Source organism: Camarhynchus parvulus, chromosome 26 (genome assembly GCF_901933205.1).
Source record: "Camarhynchus parvulus chromosome 26, STF_HiC, whole genome shotgun sequence".
NCBI lineage: Eukaryota > Metazoa > Chordata > Aves > Passeriformes > Thraupidae > Camarhynchus > Camarhynchus parvulus.
In genome coordinates, this window is record NC_044596.1 from 1,411,340 (window position 1) to 1,431,566 (window position 20,227).

General features: G+C 58.2%; 1 protein-coding gene across 1 annotated transcript in view; it reads right to left on the minus strand.

The window, feature by feature from the left end:
* LOC115913765 (receptor-type tyrosine-protein phosphatase V-like) overlaps positions 1-19,447 on the minus strand; it is a 46,422-nt gene extending 26,975 nt beyond the window's left edge. The window contains 16 exon segments of the mRNA XM_030965995.1: positions 1,644-1,916; positions 4,521-4,793; positions 5,750-6,019; positions 6,402-6,674; positions 7,024-7,296; positions 7,424-7,693; positions 8,149-8,197; positions 8,200-8,420; positions 8,901-9,173; positions 9,889-10,149; positions 10,819-11,091; positions 12,671-12,937; positions 13,428-13,694; positions 15,376-15,642; positions 17,932-17,995; positions 18,971-19,447. Coding sequence (XP_030821855.1) covers positions 1,644-1,916; positions 4,521-4,793; positions 5,750-6,019; positions 6,402-6,674; positions 7,024-7,296; positions 7,424-7,693; positions 8,149-8,197; positions 8,200-8,420; positions 8,901-9,173; positions 9,889-10,149; positions 10,819-11,091; positions 12,671-12,937; positions 13,428-13,694; positions 15,376-15,642; positions 17,932-17,995; positions 18,971-19,036 — 3,640 coding nt within the window. The 5' untranslated portion in view covers positions 19,037-19,447.
* Between the last annotated feature and the right edge of the window lie 780 nt (positions 19,448-20,227).

Below are 20,227 nucleotides of genomic sequence, written 5' to 3' on the forward strand. Positions count from 1 at the left end.
AGTGCCACGTCCAATCTTTTATTAAACACATCCAGAAATGGTGATTGTACCACCTCCCTGGGAAGAGCATTTCAGTACTTTATTATTCTTTTGGTGAAAAATTTTTTCCTAATATCCAACCTGTACCTTCCCTGATGTAGCTGGAGACTGTGTCCTCTGGTTCTGTCAGTTGCACGGTGGAAGAGACCGACCCCACCTGGCTACAGCCTCCCTTCAGGAAGGTGTAGAGAGCAATGAGGGCACCTCTAAACCTCCTCTTCTCCAGGCTGAGCACCCCCAGCTCCTTCAAACGTTCCTCATAGGGCTTGTGTTCCAAGCCCCTCACCAGCCTCATTTCCCTCCTTTGGACGCGCTCAAGCATCTCAACGTCCTTCCCAAACTGAAGGGCCACAACTGGACACAGCACTCAGGGTTTGGCCTCACCAGTGCCAGGTACAGGGGAAGAATGACCTCCCTATTCCTGATCCAGACCAGGAGCTGTTGGCATCCTTGGCCAGCAGGGCTCACTGCTGGCTCATGTTCAGCCTGCTGTCCATCAGTGCCCCCAGCTCCCTTTCTGCCTGGGCACTGTCCAGCCACACTGTCCCCAGCCTGTAGCATTGTAGGGGATTTTTGAGGCCAAAATGTGGAACTCAGCACTTAGACTTATTAAACTTCATGCTGTTGGACTCTGCCCATCCATCCAACTGATCTGAGTCTCTCTGCAGAGCCCTCCTTCTTTCCAATAGATCAACACAAGCTCCCAGCTTAGTGTCGTCTGCAAATTTACTAATGAAGGACTCGATGCCCTCATCCATGTCGTCTAAAAAAATATTAAACAGAACTGGTCCCAGTACAGAGCCCTGAGGGACACCACTGGTGACTGGCCCCAGCTGGATGCAGCACCATTCACCACCGCTCTCTGGGCCAGCCATGCAGAGATGGTGAGAGTGGGCAGAGCCCTGCTCACTGCCATTGCCTGGGCTCTGCTGTGAAGGTCAGCAGGGCCATGTTCTTGACCATGAGCTTTCCTGACTGCCCAGCAAGGCACACATCTGTTGGAACCCTGGATGCTGAGAATTTTAAACTTTCTGTGCTGAAAGGCACAGATCCACAAGAGAACACTGCATTTGACCTGAGGCTGTGGAGAAGGCTTCCAAAATTGATAAATAGCACTGAGATTATGGGTGTGGAGTTGGTTAGAAGTGTGTAATATCACAGGGTGGAAAGCTTAGAGTTTGAGGTTCCAGAATATAGAAATAAATATGAAGCAAGATGGAGGTTTTAGGGCAGAGACAGGTTGTTCTTCTTTACCTTCTTCTTCCTTCTCTGTGAGTTTGGGTGGCATTTTGTGATTGGACAGAAAAGTCCACACTGAGGGCTTCAAGGGATCAGTTATTGGGTTAAAAGGGAAAATAATCGAGGTGTCATTTCTTAATTAGATAGTTTAGCCTTAAAAGACCTTGTAACAAGAGATAGTTAGCCATTTTGTGCCTTGCTAATGAAAGACTGTAGAACTCATAGTTTTGCGGCTGTAACACTGATAAGAAATGATAAACACCTGAGTCTGAACATGAACTATCATCTCAAGTGCCTTCAATCCTGACAGAGGCAGAAAAAACAAGCAGAGAACCCACACACATCCCCTCAGAACAGGTACTCACACGTCCAGTTGCTGACGTTCCCTGCAGGTGCCCTGAAGGAGCCAGCCACAGATGCCACCTCCAGCAGGTATTTGCTCCCTGGGGCCAGCCCCGTGAAGGTGAAGTTGTGGGTGTCCCTCCCCAGCGAGGCTGTGGCTGCCACAGTGCCCAGGGCTGCCCGGTACAGGGTCAGGCTGTATCCATCCCTGCCCCCAGCTGGGGCCCCCCAGGCCACGCTCAGCCTGTCGGGGTGCCCCGAGCTCAGCAGGCGCACGGCGGCCGGGGGCAGCGGGGCTGGGGAGGAAACACAGGTCACTGCCAGCAGCCACTGCTGGGCACAAGGACATGCTCCATGGGGAGGAAACACAGGTCACTGCCAGCAGCACTGCTGGGCACAAGGACATGCTCCATGGGGAGGAAACACAGGTCACTGCCAGCAGCCACTGCTGGGCACAAGGACATGCTCCATGGGGAGGAGACACAGGTCACTGCCAGCAGCCACTGCTGTGCTCAGCACAAGGACATGCTCCATGGGGAGGAAACACAGGGCACTGCCAGCAGCCACGCTGCAAAGGACATGCTCCATGGGGAGGAGACACAGGTCACTGCCAGCAGCCACTGCTGTGCTCAGCACAAGGACATGCTCCATGGGGAGGAGACACAGGTCACTGCCAGCAGCCACTGCTGGGCACAAGGACATGCTCCATGGGGAGGAGACACAGGTCACTGCCAGCAGCCACTGCTGGGCACAAGGACATGCTCCATGGGGAGGAAACACAGGTCACTGCCAGCAGCCACTGCTGGGCACAAGGACATGCTCCATGGGGGGGAAGGTCACTGCCAGCAGCCACTGCTGGGCACAAGGACGGCTCCATGGGGAGGAAACACAGGTCACTGCCAGCAGCCACAGCTGTGCTCAGCACAAGGACATGTTGCAGGTCTGTGCCATAAAGTCCCCCCTGCCCCAGAGCAGGCTTTGCCCCCGAGCAAGGCAGTCCTATCCAGATAGCTCAGTCCCTCTTGGAGACAGAGTGCCTGAATACCCAGGCTGCTCATAGCCGCTGCTACCTTAAGCAAGCTCAGTGAATTTCAGCTCTTTAGTGATTATCAGCTCTCTTATGATTTTCACATCTTGCTTGCTAAGGCGCCAGTGGGCTCGGGGGAGAAGCAAATGAGAGAGAGGAGAAGGAGAGGTCCTGGTGGTTCCACAGCGATGGTTTATTGAGGGGTCTGTGAAGGGTTCCAGTGACAGCTCTTCTTCTGCTGAATGGGCTAAAACAGCCCCTTTTTATAGGGTACAGAGGGATCCAAGCTTGTCCAATAGTAGGGGTTAGGGGAAAGTGACCTATGGGGTTACAGAGATAAGCCAGGGTCCGAGAGGTGGAAGACAGGGGCTTATTTTGCTGTCTCATCATGACTCAGCAATTCCTACTGTTAAGTCTCAGCCCTCCACGGGGTCTTAGACAATTCTATGGGGTCTGCTACAGTGCCAGGACTGTGCTGCAGGAGCTGGGGAGCCACCACACCTCGTGTTAGGGACAGGACACCCAGCAGCAGGACACAGACACCTGATGGTCATAGTGCAGCAGGATAGGTGCTCCCCGAGGGAGGATCCCCTCTGACAAACACCTCCTCATCCTCACTTGTCTCTTTTCCACTCCCATTTCACCTCACCTTTAATGATGCTCACCCTTACTGGTCCCTCACATGCCCTCCTCATCCAGGTCATGCTCATTCCCTCAGCCCAGTGGGAACACCTGCACCCTGCCATGAGCACAGGGGTGTTCCCACACCCAGCTGCTGGGCAGGTACAGCCCTGGCACAGCCTCTGTTCTCTGACCAGCCCTAGAACCTTTCTGGGTGGGGAGAAGTGCTGGATTAGCCCATCTCCAGAGCAGAGACCTGTTCTGCTGGGAGGACTGTGGAGTGGTTTCTTGTACTACACTGATTAATTTCATGAACCTTTATGGTAAAGTGGTTTCTACCTGTGGGAAAGGACTCAGTGAGCCTCCTGTACACATCTGTGCTTCTGTGCACAGGGAGATGGGTCAGCACAGGCAGGGAATGACCCAGCACAGGCAGGGAATGACCCAGCACAGGCACATCTGGGCAGCCCTGTTTTGTAGCAGGCCCAGAGGCTGCAATGCCTCCCTGGCAGTCAGCAGCCCAAGATAGGAAATGCCCAGTGATGATGACTGGACCTTAGAAGCTCCTTTGTCTGCCTTCAGACCCTTGCTCATCTCTCTGTAAGACTGTAGGTCACTTTCCTTTGACCCTTACTACTGGACAATTTCTAAAACTCCTGTATCCTATAAAAACCCCTACTTTTGCCCAGTTTGGCAGAAGAGCTGTCCCTGAGAACCTTCACAGAAGATTCAACAAAGACACTCCTGTGGAACCTCACACAGCCTTCCCCTCTCTCTCCCTGTGTCTGCCCAAGGCACCCAGCAAGCAAAGAGCTGAAATCACAAATGAGCTGATAATCACTAGAGCTGATATCACCTAAGCTTGCTGAGGTGGCCTGGGAGCTGTTTGGGAACTCAGGCTGTGCTGAGCAGGGCTGGGCTATCCAGACCCCATTGGGAACTGGGACAGGCTGTGCTGAGCAGGCCTGGGCTATCCAGACCCATTGCAGCCCCCCGGGGATACCCCAAACCCAGCAGAGGCTGCATTACTGTTTCATCAGCAAGGCCTTGTGCAAGCCCACAGCTGAACATGCCAGTGCCATGCAGCCAGCAGCGTGGCCCTGCACTAACTGCTGAGTTCACATCTGTGCAGAGGTGTGTGCACATCTCCAAAGCCACCAGGTCCCCCATGAACCCCCCAACCCTCCTCAGGACAGCCCAGTGGTGTGACATTTCCCACCCCTCTGCAGAGGACACTGCTTCAGGTACTTACATGTCCAGGCACTGATTTTGGGCGCTGCTGCCTGGTACTGTCCAGCTGTGGCAGCGACTTCCAGGGAGTACTCGTGTCCTGGGGCCAGCCCCGTGAAGGTGAAGTTGTGGGTGTCCCTCCCCAGCGAGGCTGTGGCTGCCACAGTGCCCAGGGCTGCCCGGTACAGGGTCAGGCTGTATCCATCCCTGCCCCCAGCTGGGGCCCCCCAGGCCACGCTCAGCCTGTCGGGGTGCCCCGAGCTCAGCAGGCGCACGGCGGCCGGGGGCAGCGGGGCTGGGGAGGAAACACAGGTCACTGCCAGCAGCCACTGCTGGGCACAAGGACATGCTCCATGGGGAGGAAACACAGGGCACTGCCAGCAGCCACTGCTGGGCACAAGGACATGCTCCATGGGGAGGAAACACAGGTCACTGCCAGCAGCCACTGCTGGGCACAAGGACATGCTCCATGGGGAGGAGACACAGGTCACTGCCAGCAGCACTGCTGGGCACAAGGACATGCTCCATGGGGAGGAAACACAGGGCACTGCCAGCAGCCACTGCTGGGCTCATTCAGCACAAGGAGAAGCTCCAGGCCTGTGCTGCAGGAGCTGAGGCAGCGGGGCTGGGGAGGAAGCAAAGGGCACTGCCAGCAGCCACTGCTGGGCTCAGAACAAGGTGTGGTTTCTACCTGTGGGAAAGGACTGGGTGAGCCTTCTGTACACAGGTACAGTACAGGTGCTTGTACACATCTGTGCTTCTGTGCACAGGGAGATGGGTCAGCACCGGCAGGGAATGACCCAGCACAGGCAGGGAATGCCCCAGCACAGGCAGGGAATGCCCCAGCACAGGCACATCTGGGCAGCTCTGTCTGTGCCAGGCCTGTGCTGCAGGAGCTGGGGCAATGGGGCTGGGGAGGAAGCACAGGTCACTGCCAGCAGCCACAGCTGGGCTCACTGCCACAAGGAGAGGCTCCATGTCTGCGCTGCAGGAGCTGGGCAGCAGCAGGGTGCCACAGGCTGGCTGGGGCTCTGTGGCAGCTGTTTCCTGCCTGGCTGCTGGCTGAGACTGTGGGTGGCTACCAGGGACAGGGTGTGGCACAGGGTCAGGCACAGACTCCTCGTGCTGCATCCAGCAGAGAACAAGCACTGGGTACTTGCGTGGGTGGCAGAGGTAAGCAGGACAGCTGCACCAGCCTGACTGAACTGGGAAGGGAACAGAAGAACACAGCAAGGAGAGCATCACACTCACATGTGCAGTGGGTGAGGTTGGGGGTGCTGGCGTGGAAGGGCCCAGCTGTGGCACTCACTGCCACGCTGTAGCGGGTGCCAGGGCTCAGGCTCCTCAGGATGTGGCTCCTGGCATGCCCACCCAGCAGCGTGTGCCCCACAGGAGTGCCAGATGCTGTGTCATGGGCATCCACCACGAAGCCTTCTGCCCCTCGGCCCAGCACTGCCCAGGACACCACCAGTGCTGAGCCTGATGGGCTGCTCAGGGTGAGGTTCACAGGGGCCAGGGGATCTGCAAAGCAACAGGGACACAGTGAGCCCTCCTGCTCAGTGCTGACAGCTGGCTGCTGTGGCCAGGGCTCCTCCAGGCAGGCTGGACCAGAGCTCCTCTGGAGAGAAGCCTGGGCACAAAGGGCCAGGCAGGGCTCATGGCTTTGGGAGTATCATCCCTGGGGTGTGCTGCTGGATGTGGCAGGGGAGATAACCAGAGCCTCTGGGGTAGATGGGGGGACTGGCTCTGTGTCCAGGATGGAGTGAGGGCAGTGAGCAGAAAGGTGGGACCACCACACAGAAGCTGTGGGCACAGCTTGGCATGGGGAAGGTGGCAGTGGGTGCTCTGCAAGGATCAGATGGAGGCTCACAGTGGGGTCCCCAACCCAGCCAGTCAGACTCACATGTCCATTGGGTGACGTTGATGGAAGAGGCTTCTAATGAGCCTTTCACAGCAGTGACCTGCACAGCAAACTTGCTGCCTGCTTCCAGCTGAGTCCAGGTGGTGTTCAGGGCATCTGGACTCAAGGTCTGGACCTGAATCCTGCTCTGGGTGCTGAGGCTGTAGAGAGTAACGTGGTAGTGGTCCCTCCTGCCAGGGGGCTTGTTCCAGGATGTGTAAAGCTCTGAGGAGCTGCCTGGGTTGGTAAGGCTCAGGTTTGTAGGTGCAGCAGGAACTGTGAGGAAAAACAAGACACACAAGGCAGAGAGGAAAAAATCCACTTCTGAACATGCAGCCATCTTCATACAAGGAGACTGTGGGAGGCAGGAAGTGACCACAGGCCAGCTTCATCAGAAACCAGGCCAGGGTGCCTTCCTTCTCCTTCTCCTTCTCCTTCTCCTTCTCCTTCTCCTTCTCCTTCTCCTTCTCCTTCTCCTTCTCCTTCTCCTTCTCCTTCTCCTTCTCCTTCTCCTTCTCCTTCTCCTTCTCCTTCCCCTTCCCCTTCCCCTTCCCCTTCCCCTTCCCCTTCCCCTTCTCCTCCCTCTCCTCACTGATGCCACCACCCGTGGGTGTCAGCTGCTGACCTGTGCAGCCGGTGATGTTCTCGGGGAGGGAGCGGTAGGGCCCAGCCACCGCCCAGATCCTCACAAGGTAGCATGTCCCTGCTTCCAGCTGTGGCACAGTGACATTGGTGCTGTCCTTCCCTGCTTCCAGGTTCCTTGGCTGTGCAGAAGAGCCCTCCTGGAGCACGCTGAGCAGGTATCCATCCCTGTGGCCAGCAGCAGCCTCCCAGTGCACAGCCAGAGCCCGGGCTGCGCTGACAGGGCTGGCAGACAGGGAACGAGGAGCCAGGGGGACTGTGGGAGAGAAACAGCGTCACTGGGGCACACCTGGGCCAGCCAGAACTAACTCTAGAATGAGGCTGGGAGCTGGAGGACTGTGGGCATCCACACAGTGGATGGGAGCAGGGGAGCTGTGTTGTACCAGTGTAGCCGATGGCAGTCTGGGAGGAGATGCGGTGAGGCCCGGCCTGGGAAATGATCTCCACGCGGTACCGGGAGCCTGGCACCAGCCCCTGCAGGGCCAGCTGGGTCACTCCACGGGGCACAGACACATTCCTGATGATGGACAGGGACTCAGCCACTGAGAGCTGCACCAAGTGATCTCTGCCACCTCCGGACTCCACCCAGCTCACGTGCAGCTCCTGGGGCTCCCGGCCAGGCTGCACACTCACGTTAGCCAGGGACAGGGGATCTGGAGGGAAGCAGAGCATGGACACCCATGAGGTGGTAGAGGAGCCAGGGCACAGCCTGCACCTCTGCACACATGCAAGCTGCCTGTGCATGTCCCCACGGTGCTGCTGGCAGGCAGGTGCTGAGAGCACCCAGCTCCCAGTGGGCTGCTCTGCTCCACAGACAGGGAGCAGCAAGCCCATACAGATTTATGTGCTTCCTCTCACATCCCTCTTCCACCAGTCCCTGGCTGGCCTTCAGATCACCAGAAGGTTCAACTTGACTGTGGAAAAGGATCTTTTGGGGTCCAGCTCACAGCACCTAACCTATGACACGTGCTCTGTCTTCCAGGACAGGGAGCATGCAGGTGTCACTGGAGCCCTCCCTCCACCCAGACAAGTTTGTGTCACTGCTAGTCTTGCAGGCAGTGCCAGGATGTCCCATCCCTGCAAGAGACTGGGAACACTTCTGACTCACATGTCCACTCAGTGGCAAAGTGTGACGAGGATCTGTATGGGCCAGCGACACGACAGTCACCTTCAGGAAGTACTGAGTGCCAGGGGACAGCCCCAGGAATGTGAAGTTGTGGGTGTTTGGCCCCACTGAGGTGTTCCTCTGTGCTGCATGGCTCTTGCTGTAGAGCTGGAGGTGGAACTGGTCCACATCACCAGCAGCCTTGTCCCAGAAGGCCGAGAGCCCCATCGGGCGCCGGGTGTTGGTCAGGGTCACTCCGGATGGAGCCAGAGGGTCTGAGAGAGAGGAGACAGCCAGGCAGTGACAGGAGACAGCCAGGCAGTGACAGGAGACAGCCAGGCAGTGACAGGAGGCTGTGCTGTGCTGTGGGGTTGTCCTGGGTACCCTGCCCTGTCTGTGCCTGCTGGGGTTAGGTCAGGAGTCAGCACAGCAAACCCAGAGCAGCCAGAGGCCCTGCTCCACAGCACATGTGGGAGTGGGTCCCCACCTTCCCCTGGGTGACATTTGGGAATGTTTTCTGTTCCTCGTGCACTGCAGACCCTTCTACTTCCAACATGGCTGAATGTGGCCCCAGCTGACTGCCCATTCTGTCTGTCTATGCACCATTCTGTCTGTCTATGCACCATTCTGTCTGTCTATGCACCCCTGTCTCTGGCTCCCACCTCCCCACACATGGGCCACTCTGACTCTGAGCATTCTGCTCTCAGGGGCAGGGGTGCTTGTGACCTGCAGCAGGGTAGCACTGTCACACTCACATGTCCAGTCAGTGGCTGATCTCACAGGGGATCTGTAAGGCCCAGCCACAGCAGCCATCTCCAGCGTGTACTGCCGCCCAGGGACCAGGTTCTCCAAGGTGACATTGGTCCAGTCACTCCCCACAGTCACATTCCTGACCTGCTCCTGGGACTTGGTTTCCCAGAGGGTCCCTGTGTAGCCAGTGCTGCCAGAGGAAGCTGCTCTCCAGGAGGCTTGCAGAGAGGTGCTGTGGCCCCCATTGCTGAGGGTCAGCTGCTCTGGGGGCAAAGGGTCTGGGAAAGGAAAGGTCTAGAATCATCTGGCAGAAGTGCAGCTCCAAATGTGCTGGGGCAGGAGTCCCCACCCTGGGAAAACCTCATCCAGGTGCTTGGACCACCCCTGCTGACACCCACACACCAGTCTGGCAAGGACTGGACCAGCACAGCTCAAACTGGCAGAGAAAAAATTGTTCTGGTGCTGGAGGAGGTGGTGGGTGGTGGAGGGGTGGCTGAAGGCAGTGACAGCCTGAGCAGTGCCACAGGAGGGGGGCTGAGGAGAAGGCCACTGGGTTCAGCTGCCCCTTGTGCCTGGTGACTGGGAAACAGCAGGGTCACACACATCAGCACCACCTCTGCCTCCTGCTGAGCCTTTTGCCCAGTTATTGGATTAAGCTGTGGAAGATGTGTGCTGTCAGTGCCCTGAGGTGTGACATCAGGGGAAGGGATTCTTCTATCTTTCCTAGTATTAAAAACTAAACAATCAATCATCATCATTCCACTATCACCCCAAAACAAATACAGAATCCTAAAACCAACCCCCTCCTTTTCTTTTTTCCCCCCACAAAAAAACCAAACAAAAATATAAATCATGATCACAAATCATCAATTAATCATCCACTAAACTTCAACATTCTTGTAGCTTATAAAAAGCATGACACTGAAGATGTCAAGATGGCTGCCACACACACCCAAGGACAAAAGACCTATCATCAGGGGCTGTGGCACTCACATGTCCAGTTGGAGATGCACTGGGGTGAGGATGTGTAGGGACCAGCCACGGTGCTGACCTCAAAGGTGTACAGGGTCCCAGGGCGCAGGCCCTCGTAGGTGAAGCTCGTGACACCCCTGGGCAAGGAGCTGTTCTGCACAGGGTGCTCTGCAAGGCTGAGGACCAGCACGTAGCCCTCCCCTGAGGCCTCCTCCCAGCTGGCCAGCAGGCTGTGGGGGCTGCCCTGGCTGGACAGGCTCACAGCAGAGGGTGCTCGTGGTTCTGCAAGGGACAAGGACAGCATGACACGGGGCACTGCATCAGGCATGGCTTTCACAAGATATTTGCTGCTTTTCAAATTGCTCTAGGTGACCCTAGAGCAGGGGGGTTGGACCAGATGATCTCCAGAGGTCCCTTCCAACCCTAGCAGTTGTGTGATTCTGTGACACTGCAGTTGTCTCCATCCCACACAGGGGCAGAAGGGGCTGCAGGGAGAGCTCTGGGAGACCCCCAGCACCACAGTTGGGTGGGTACCTCCCCACAGTTGTCCCTCCCCAGAGTGGCAGCTCTGGGACAGCACCAGCTGTGGCTGCACAGGTCACCCAGGAGAGTGAGCACAGGGAGATGTCCCCTCTGGGGGGCTGGTGGTGCTTCCCTGCCCACCCACCCAGCTGTGCTGAGGGGAAGGCAGGAAGCTGCCTGCAACCTGCCCAGCAGAGTCCACAAGGCACCAAGCAGGATCTGGTCTTGCTCTGTGCCTGACACAAGCCTGCCCAGGACCTCTGAGCCCTCCCTCACCAGGAGCTGTGGGGATGCAGAATTTCCTGCTCTGACCCACAACCTGCTCATGAGACCAGGTGTCCCAGTGCCTGTCCCTGGGTCTGCCTCACCTCCAGCCCCCTCCAGGCAGCAGGAACAGCCCCAAGGGTCACACGTGGCCTTTCTGCTCACCTGTCCAGGCTGCTGAGCTCTGAGCTGATGCTCTGTAGGGCCCTGCCACCACCACCACCTGCACAGAGTACTGCTGGCCAGGGCTCAGCCCGTGGAAGGTGACGTGATCGTTGTCCCCACCCACGGAGATGTTCCTGGCTGGAGCACTGTCCTGTCCCTCCTGCAGGGTCACCAGGTAGAAGTCCCTGTGCCCCCCTGGGACACTCCAGCGAGCCTCTAAGGAGTTCTGCTCCTCTGCACTGCTCAGGGTCACATTGTCAGGACTCAAGGGGTCTGGAAGGGAATAGGATTGTGTGAGTCAGGGTTATGGGGTATTCTGTACCCCTTACACTGCTGAGCCTCATTCCTGCAGGGTTACATCCAGCCTTAGACATCCTTTTGGACTGAGCCATCTGCACTCCCCAGCACAAGCATTCCTGGACTAAGAGAGCCCAGACAAAGCTGGCAGCCTTGCTGGGAAATTCCTGAAAGTCTCCTTGCACTCCATTCACATCCCACCATGAGCTTGCTGATATTCCCAGGAACTGGCCAGGACCAAACTCCTGGCCAGATGCCCCTGGCTCGTGTGTCTGGCATGGGGGAATTCTGTTCAGTGGAGCAGGTCAGAGCTGCAGACAGCAACAGCAGGGATCAGCCTCGCTCCAGAGCAGAAAGAAACCAGCTGGAGCTCTGGAGGCTTTCCAAAATCCCATCTGCACGGAGCAGGGAGCAGGCTCCAGCTCCCCAGGCTGGCAGGTGGAGCAGGAAGGAGCTGGAGATTTGACACCTGGTGGCACCCAGCTCCTCCCAGCACACACGTGAGCAGTGTTTGGCCAGTGCCAGGACAAGGGGCCAACACTACCTTGGTGTTCAGAGTGAATCTGCTCTGCCCTCTTTATTTCCCTCCTGGAAACATCTGGGAGAGCCAGTTCAGGACTGGAAGCTTTCACTGGGCTATGGATATGGTGTCACCAGCAAAGTTCCCCTTTTTCAGGGCCCTCATCAGGCTGAGGCCAGAGCAGAGAGTGGCTGGGGAAATGGTGCAATAGTGGCTTCTGCAAGGGCTGCCCTCACTGTCTTAACCTGCCAGGGGCTCCTGGATTCCTTGGCTGTATTTGCACAGCACCCATCACGTTGGGAACATCCACCAGGATGAGGTGATCAGCTGCTACCACAACATACCCTTGACAGCAATCAAAGAGCACCAAAAATCCATTCCATAGAACCACAGAACTGTGGAATGGTTTGGATTGGAAAAGATCTTGAAACTCATTCATTCCCCTTTCCACTATTCCAGCCTCCAGCCCTGTCCTGGGACACTCCCAGGCCTTGGACACTCCCAAGGATGGAGCAGCCACAGCTGCTCTGGGCACCCTGTGCCAGGGCCTCAGCACCCTCACAGGAAGAATGTCTTCCTAATATCTAATTTAAATCTCTCCTATTTTAGTTTAAAACCATTCACCCCTTGTCCTATCACTGTCTGCCCATGTAAAAAGTCTTTCTTGTTCTTGCATAAGCCCCTCCCAGAGGCCTCCAGTTCAAACCAGCTCAGCTGCTGCCCCCTTGCCCCATTTTTTCTGCTGCCCTTGTACAATGAGAGCCAAGCCCCAGCAGCACTGAACACCAGTGGGATCTGCTGCTCTTCCATCCTCCTCCTAGGGGAGAGCCCACAGGCTGCTCCCACTGCATGCCAGGGAGAAGCAGGCCAGCACAGGGGATTCACTGGCCCCACCACAGCAGTGCCCCAGAGCTGGGTCCTGGAGCAGCTTTTGGCCAGGTCCAAGCAAAACCACGCTGTGCACCCAAGGATTTTTGGATTCAGAGGCTGGACCAGAGGCAGGGAGAAAGCTGGGGCCACCAAGCTGATACTCACATGTCCAGGCAGTGGCATTGGGTCCCAGTGCAGTGTAGGGTCCAGCTGTGGCACTGAGCCCCAGCCAGTAGTGAGTGCCAGGGTGCAGGTGCTGGAAGGTGTAGCTGCTGAGGCCCCTCCTGGCTGACAGGCTCATGCTGACCTTCTGGGTGAGGAGGTTGTGGAGCTCCAGGTGGAGCCAGGCAGCCCCTGCAGCCCCTGCCCAGGAGGCGACAAGGCTGGTGCTGGAACCTGGGCTGAGCCTCAGCTGGGTGGGGACGGAGGGAGCTGAGGAGAAGAGCAGGACACAGCAAGGGTCAGCACTGGGGATGATGGTCCCTGGAGCCTCCTCTCTCCCCCTGTGCCCACAGCTGCTCTCTATGGCATAGGGTGAAGGTGTGGTAGGGGTCTGCTGAGGGATGTCTCTCCTGTGCCCCCTCCCACACAGGCCGGAGGTCCCTACACAGGGCAGAGGGGTGGCAGGCTGGGTACTGCAGCACTCCCACAGCTCTCGGCAGTAAGGAGATCCAGGATCCCCAGACTCCCCTCTCTGCTGAGAATAGACAAATCCAAGCCCTGGGTACAAAGTTTTCCCCTTGGCCCAGGCACTCAGCTCACAATGGGGATATGAAACACTCCAGCTGCTCCCCACCATTTACAAGCTCCCCACCCCAAGCCTGGAGACCTCTTCCCCTCGCCAGCCTGGCACATGTGCTGCATCCTTCCTGCCAAACCCTTCCTAGCACCCCTCCCTCCTTGGGCACCCATCACTCCCTACCTGTCCACTGGTGGGTACTGGTGCTGGCCTGGCGGGGCCCAGCCAGCGTGCTGACCTTCAGGGCATACTCACTGCCCGCCTGGAGCCCCTCGAAGAGGAAGGTGGAGGTGCTGGGCAGGAGGGACACGTTCCTCACCAGGCTCTGGGAGTGGCTGTGCCACAGTGCCAGGCTGTAGCTGTCCCTGAGGCCGTGCCCGTGTGCCCAGGCTGCACGCAGAGAGGAGGAGCTGCTGCTGCTCAGAGTCAGGTTCAGGACAGGTGAGGGACCTGCATGGGACATGGACAGGCACTGCTGGCTGCCTCTGCCACAGCCTGAGCTGGCAAGCTGCTCACAGGCTGGTGGAACTTGCCTTTGCCTGGCAGCTTCACAGGACCCAGTCACAGCATCCTGAAAAGGTTTGGGTTGGAAGGGACCCTAAAGCTCATCCAGTCCCACCCCCCTCACCAGGCTGAGGCCAGAGCAGAGAGTGGCTGGGAGAATGGTGCAATAGTGGCTTCTGCAAGGGCTGCCCTCACTGTTTTGACCTGCCAGAGGCTCCTGGATTCCTTGGCTGTATTTGCACAGCACCCATCACGTTGGGAACATCCACCAGGATGAGGTGATCAGCTGCTACCACAACATATCCTTGACAGCAATCAAAGAGCACCAAAAATCTATTTCATAGAACCACAGAACCGTGGAATGGTTTGGAAAGGACCTTGAAGCTCATTCATTCCCCTTTCCACTATTCCAGCCTCACAGCTCTGTCCAACCTGGCCTTGGACACTCCCAGGGATGGGGCAGCCACAGCTGCTCTGGGCAGCCTGTGCAGAGACACCTTCCACTGGCTCAAGATGTTCCAAGCCCTGTCCAGCCTGGCCTTGGGCACTGCCAGGGATGGGGCAGCCAAAGTTTCTCTGGGCAACCTATGTCAGGGCTTCATCACCCTCACAGGGAAGAATTTCTTCCTAAAATCTGATATAAACTTCTCCTCTGCCAGTTTAAAACTCTTCCCTCTTGTCCTGCCACCATCTGCCCAAGTAAATAGCCCCTATTTCTCCACTTTCAAATCCCCTAAAAGGCATTTTAAGGTCACCTGGGAGCTTTTTCCTTTCCAGGCTGAACAAGCCCAGCTCTCAGCCTGTCTCCAGAGCAGAGGGGCTCCAGCAGGGATTCCCCAAGCACAGCCCCATGACCTCCCTGACCACTCACCAGCCCCCTACAGGCTGTGTGGCTGCACCATCCCCTTGGATCAGACTCAGCAGCTCCTCTGAACGGAGCAGAGGTTTGGTCAGGCCCAACACATAAAGGTGAAGCCATCATCACCTGGAACTCACCTGCTGACAGGTCCTCTGTTCCTGCTGGCCCTGTGGGTCCTGCCACCTGCCTTTCTGTGACAACCAGCCTCTGCTTCTGCTGCCTGACACCAGCCCTTCCACTGCCCTATCTCCTCCCTCCAGCTCTACTCTCCTTTGTTAGGTTTCCCACCTTCACCTGCACTGATTTACTCAAGGATCTTCTGGAGAGGTGCAGGCAAGGGCTGCCATCCCCACCTGAGCTTTACAGCCACCAGCCCTGCCCCTTCTCCAGCCCTTGGCACAGAGCAAGGCCTGGGGGTGAGCAGTGATTGACAGAGATGTGCCAAAATTGTGGAGCAGATGCTCCTTCCTTGTAGCTATTTCTAGACTTCCAGGCATGACATTTCCCTCAGCTCTCTGTGAGCCACACCATGGGCTGGTCCATCATTACCTCCATTATTCTAGGAGGAGAAGACACAGCATGAACCCAGCCCATACAAGGAGCAGGGGCAGGACAAGGATGAGGGAATGACCCCTAAGACTCTGGGGACCCAGGAAGGACCCTAATTCTTGTGAAAGTGAGGAAAAGCCCAACATCCCACAAACTAGTAGGACTCCAAACAGCACAACAACCACTGGTAGGAGCACTGAGGTCCTGGGGAGCCCTTACTTGTCTGTGCTGTGATGGTCTGGCTGGTGGTATCCCTGCAGGCCAGCATGGCTGTCACCTCGATCTCGTAGCGTGTGCCAGGAGTCAGCCCATGGAACCAGAAGCTGGTGGTGTTGGGTCCAGCAGAGCCATTCTGCAGCAGCATGCCTGACCCCAGGGGGGACAGGGCAAGGAAATATCCCCTGGCACCTCCCTCTGGCTCATCCCAGGACAGGAGGAGGGAGTCTGAGCGGTCATGGTCACTCACACTGACATTCAGGAGGGTGCCTGCAGAGGCAAAGCCAAAACTCTCAGCAGGGATTGGTGGTGTTGGGTGCCAGCCTGCAGGGCCAGCTCCCAGGCACCCCCCCTTGCTGGGTACACCACCACCCTGACCCCAAGGGCTCTGAACAGCCTTCTGAAGAACTTTCAGAAACCTTCATTGACTCAAAGGAAGCTGTCAAAGAGATGCTCCTAAGCATGGAGCATCTGCTCCACTGGAGAAAGACCAGAAGGCTCCAGTCACCATGGGCTTTGTCCAGAGAGTCCTGGTTTAAGGCAGAGAAGTTCCCTGGCTGGGTATAATCCATTGCTCGTCACCTTGGCTGGCCTGAGCCCTCCAAAAAGATGTTGAAGGCTCTGGGTCCACCATGGAGAAGCAAGCCAGGGGGCAGGATGGATATGGCAGGGGACCACTGTGCTCCCTGCAACAGTCTCTGCCTCTGTGTGGGCTCTGACAGAGGAGGGGCAAAGGTGGCTTTGGGGGATCCAGACAATGGGTCACCCCCATCCTGCCCAGTTCAGAGGTGACATGGGAGGAGTGGGACACTGCATGCATGGAGGAAATGTGGGACCAGAGTGGCCCCAGCCCCTGCTGAGGTGTGTCCTTGCCCTGGCTGTGCTGCAGCAGTCAGGTCAGTGTGCTGGGGCTGTGGCATCCCAATGGAGTGTCTGGGGACAGGGAAGTGGCATTCAGGGCTTGGCCGAACTGATGGGTCAGTGGCTGAAACTGCTATTGAATTCCTGCCCTTAGAGCTGCTCAGGAGTCACCCACACAAGAGGAGCCAAGCAGAGCCTGTCTGTCAGGCCCAAGCTGGTGGTGTGACCAGGGCAGGGTCCATCTCTGCCTCACCATGTCTCCAGCAGATTGTTACACACCCCCATCCTCAGCCTTGCTGTTAGTCATGGAACCATTTAGGTTGGAAAAGCCATTTAAGATCATTGAGTCCAACTGCTCCCCCAGCACTGCCAAGTCCAGCACTAACCCAAGTCCCCAGGTGCCACATCCATAAACCTTCTATGGCACTCAGCTTTTGGGAAACGCCAGAAGCAGCTCTAGTGCTAATAAGACATTTGTGAAATAATTAGCACTTAAAATTTATGTTGTGCAACGTGTTATGACAGGCTTACACAGGGTCTGGCACAGGTTCCTGAGACAGCAGGAACCAAGCAGGAACCAAGCACAATGACTGCCCCAGAGGGCTGCCATGGGGCACCCTTTACAGCCAGGGAGGAGCAGTGTGGGGTGAGCCCGGGGCAGGAACACCATTGACACTACTCAGGAGCTCTGTGTGTGTGTGTCTTCCCCAGAGCTGGACTTTCAGAACTATGTGCAACTTCTGTTCCATGCAATGCTGTGGTTTGGAGCCTGCTGGTGAGGGCAAAAGGACCAGAGGACATCAGATGGACATGAATAGGAGCACGTAGTGCCCCACAGGGCCATCCCTGAGAAGTTCAAGTGCATATTTAGGATCAGCCAGCTCAGGAAGGGTAACATTGAGCTAACTAAATGTAGCTGGGTGCCATGGGTGAGATGTCTATACATCGGCCAGCTGCCCTGGGCCACCCCTGCTGTCAGCAGACACCCAGAGCACCAGGCAGAGCTGACCTGAAGGCAGCCCACAGCTCGCTGTCCTGCCTGGCATCACGCAGGGATGGTTTGTTACTGCAAGCTCTTTCTTATCTCCTGAACGTGTGAGTTCTCAGCCCATGTTTCCCTGCTTCTCTTGAGTTTCCAACAGCTTCATCACCTGCCTCTCTCTGTGACCCTCCTCACATCTGCAGCACAAATGTACCTAAAATGGGCCAGAGGCCTGTGACCCAGCACTGCTCACGTTCCCATAACCACACCACACACAGCACATCCACACACACCTCATGCCCTGACAGGTGCCTGTGGATCATCCAGGTGATTTCTCACTGCCACAGGCTGATGCCACGTGGGCACTGTGCTGGCTCCAGGCCTACAGCAGCTGTGGGGCTGCCTTACAGATTCTGATCCTACCCAGGCAACTCCAAGGCTCTGAGCAGGGCACCTATGGCTGTGCTGCCACTGAGCCCAGCTGGTGCCCCGTGGAAGCAGAGAGCTCTGGAGCCTTGTGCCCCCATCCAGTTGGTTGCTGGAGAAGGATGGGACTGACTCTCCCCCTTCCCTGGGCATGTAGTCAGCCTAAAGCAGAATATTTACAAAGCTACTCTTAACTCCAAGAGTCCTGGTCCAGCACATCTCATCTCACCCCTCCAAGCATGAGACCATCCTGCCCTCCTCAGCCTGGGAACCTCCTTGCTGTGACTCACCTCTTTCACCAGGTGCATCCTGGCCCTCCAGCCCTGCCTGTGCTGTGTGGTTGCATTTCTCGCCCTGGGGGATTGAAAGTGTCAGGTGAGAGAGGAGCGGGATGAGCTGAGACCAGCACCTGGGAGAGGTGCCCTGTGCCAGGCACAGCTCCCACCCTGACATGGCATCTGTGGGCTGTGATCCCTTTTCCTAGGAGAGCCTAGGTCACTCCTCAGACCTCCCTTAGCCAGGGCAGGGAGACAGACTTGGCAGATGCAGTTTGTGGGCTGCCCTGGCCTTTTGCAGGGGTCCTGGAGCTGCAGACAGCACAGGCCATGCCCACAGGGGAAAGGGCCACCAAACCAGCCAGGGCACAGGAGAAGTCCTGGACAGAGAGGGAGGGATTGAGCTCTGCAAAGGGCCTGGCAAACTCATTGCCCCTACAGGCACACCTCCTTCCCACCATCAAGGGAGGGGAGGGACCACAGACCTCAGTCCAGCTGCCACCCCAACGAGCAGAACAGAATCCCCGGAGCCCCTGGCACCCTCCCGGCAGCGGCGACACCCGTTCTCTCACAGCCTGCTCCCAGCAGGGTGTGCCCGGCTTTGGACTGGCGTCAGTTCCCCCCACGTTAAAGGAAATGTCTCCTGCCCACTCCCTGTCCTGCAACAAGCCACAGCAGAACCATCATGTTCCTGGCGTTCTTTTCCCTCGGCTCTGCGGGCAGACTCGTGTCGGCTCCCCACCGATCGCGGCGCTTTTGGCAGAGGAGAGCGAAGCGGCTGGGGACCCTGGGAACAGCAGCCGGGCCACTGCCGGGCCAGGAGCCGCGCACCACGGCAACGGGGACACGCCGCGCTCCCAGGCAGCGGGCCCGGAGCGCCGGGGGCGAGGGGCAGCGGGGGAAGCGCCGCTCGGGACGGCGAAGCCGCTGATGTGGCGCAGCTGCACGGCCAGGGAAAGGCACCCGCAGCCCCGAGCCGGGGCAGCCCCTGCGGCAGCGAGCTGGCAGCCGAGAGCCGCGGAGCCGAAGCGGGGCTGGGGAGCCGAGCCCTTACCTGTGCCAGGGTCCCTGGGAGCCGCGGCACGCACAGCACCAGCAGCGGCAGCAGCAGTGACCTCATGGGGACCTGGTGGCAGCAGATCAGAGGGACGACAAAGTTGGCGTGGGGGGCAGTTTTTCAGCAGCGGCTGTCCCCAGCCAGCCCCGTGTCCCACGGCAGCCAGGAGCTGTGTCCCCGCATGCTTTCCGAGCGCGGGTGACAAGATGACATCAATGGGGACCGGCCAGCGCGTGGCACCGCGGCCGGGCGCGCTGGCCCGGGGCGGGGGCAGAGCTCGCCTCCAGCCTGGGAGAAGCCCAGCGGGGGCGGCTGCCTCTCGCTGGGCGCATTTGCTGTTGTCGCCGCAGGTCCGTGTCCGCTGCGGTCCGGGAGAGCGGCTGCGGGCTGCGGGCAGAGCTGGCGGCCGGGGGGGGAGGCGCTGCCGGCGGCGGGGCTCGGCCGGGCTGGAGCCCGCTCTGGCATCAGCGGGAGCTCCGGGAGCCGGAGCGGGAGGGGCGGGAGGAGCGGGAGGGGAGGAGACGGGACGGGACTGACGGCGGCTCCCGGCTGGGAGGGCGCGCCCGAACCCAGCCCAGCGCGGGGAGGGCGCAGCGGTGGGCTGGGGTGCTCCCGGGAGCTACGAGTGCGGAGTGAGTGCTGTGCACCCTCTGCTCTCTCTGTGCTGCACCTTCAGGCACCCTTCAGCTCGGTGTGCTCTAATTGCTGCGCAGGTGCGGCTGGGGAGGGGGTTTGGGTACACCGAGGGCAGGGGTGGGGGTGTTTCTGTGCCGTGCCCATGGCCCGCAGGCTGCGGCGGGGGCAGTGCGCACTCTGAGAGGCTCCTGCCGTGGCATCTCACGGGCACAGAGGTGCCCAAACCACGCTTTGCCCGTCTGAGGGGCGGCTGAAGCGCGCTGTGCCCGGGTGGGAGGGCGCTGTCCTTCGGGGGGCTGCCCCGGGACCAGGCTGTGCCCAGGCTGCGTGCAGGGCGGTGCTCTGCGGTGTCTGTGCAATGCGTGGCACAGTGCCAGCTCTCATTCACAGCAGAGATGCCATTGGCTTCACATCAGCGCTGGGGATCTGGGACAGTGCTGGAAGAGGTTCAGTGATGCATCAGTCCGGAAGCCAGCACAGCCTTTGTGGCCGTGGGAGTCTATCCCAGTGGCCAGCACGGCCACCTATGAGGGCTATTCAAGCTCTGCTCATTACTGTAAGCTACCGAGCTGTCAGAGTAGAACACATCCCCCACCTGTCTTCTAGAACACCAGAATC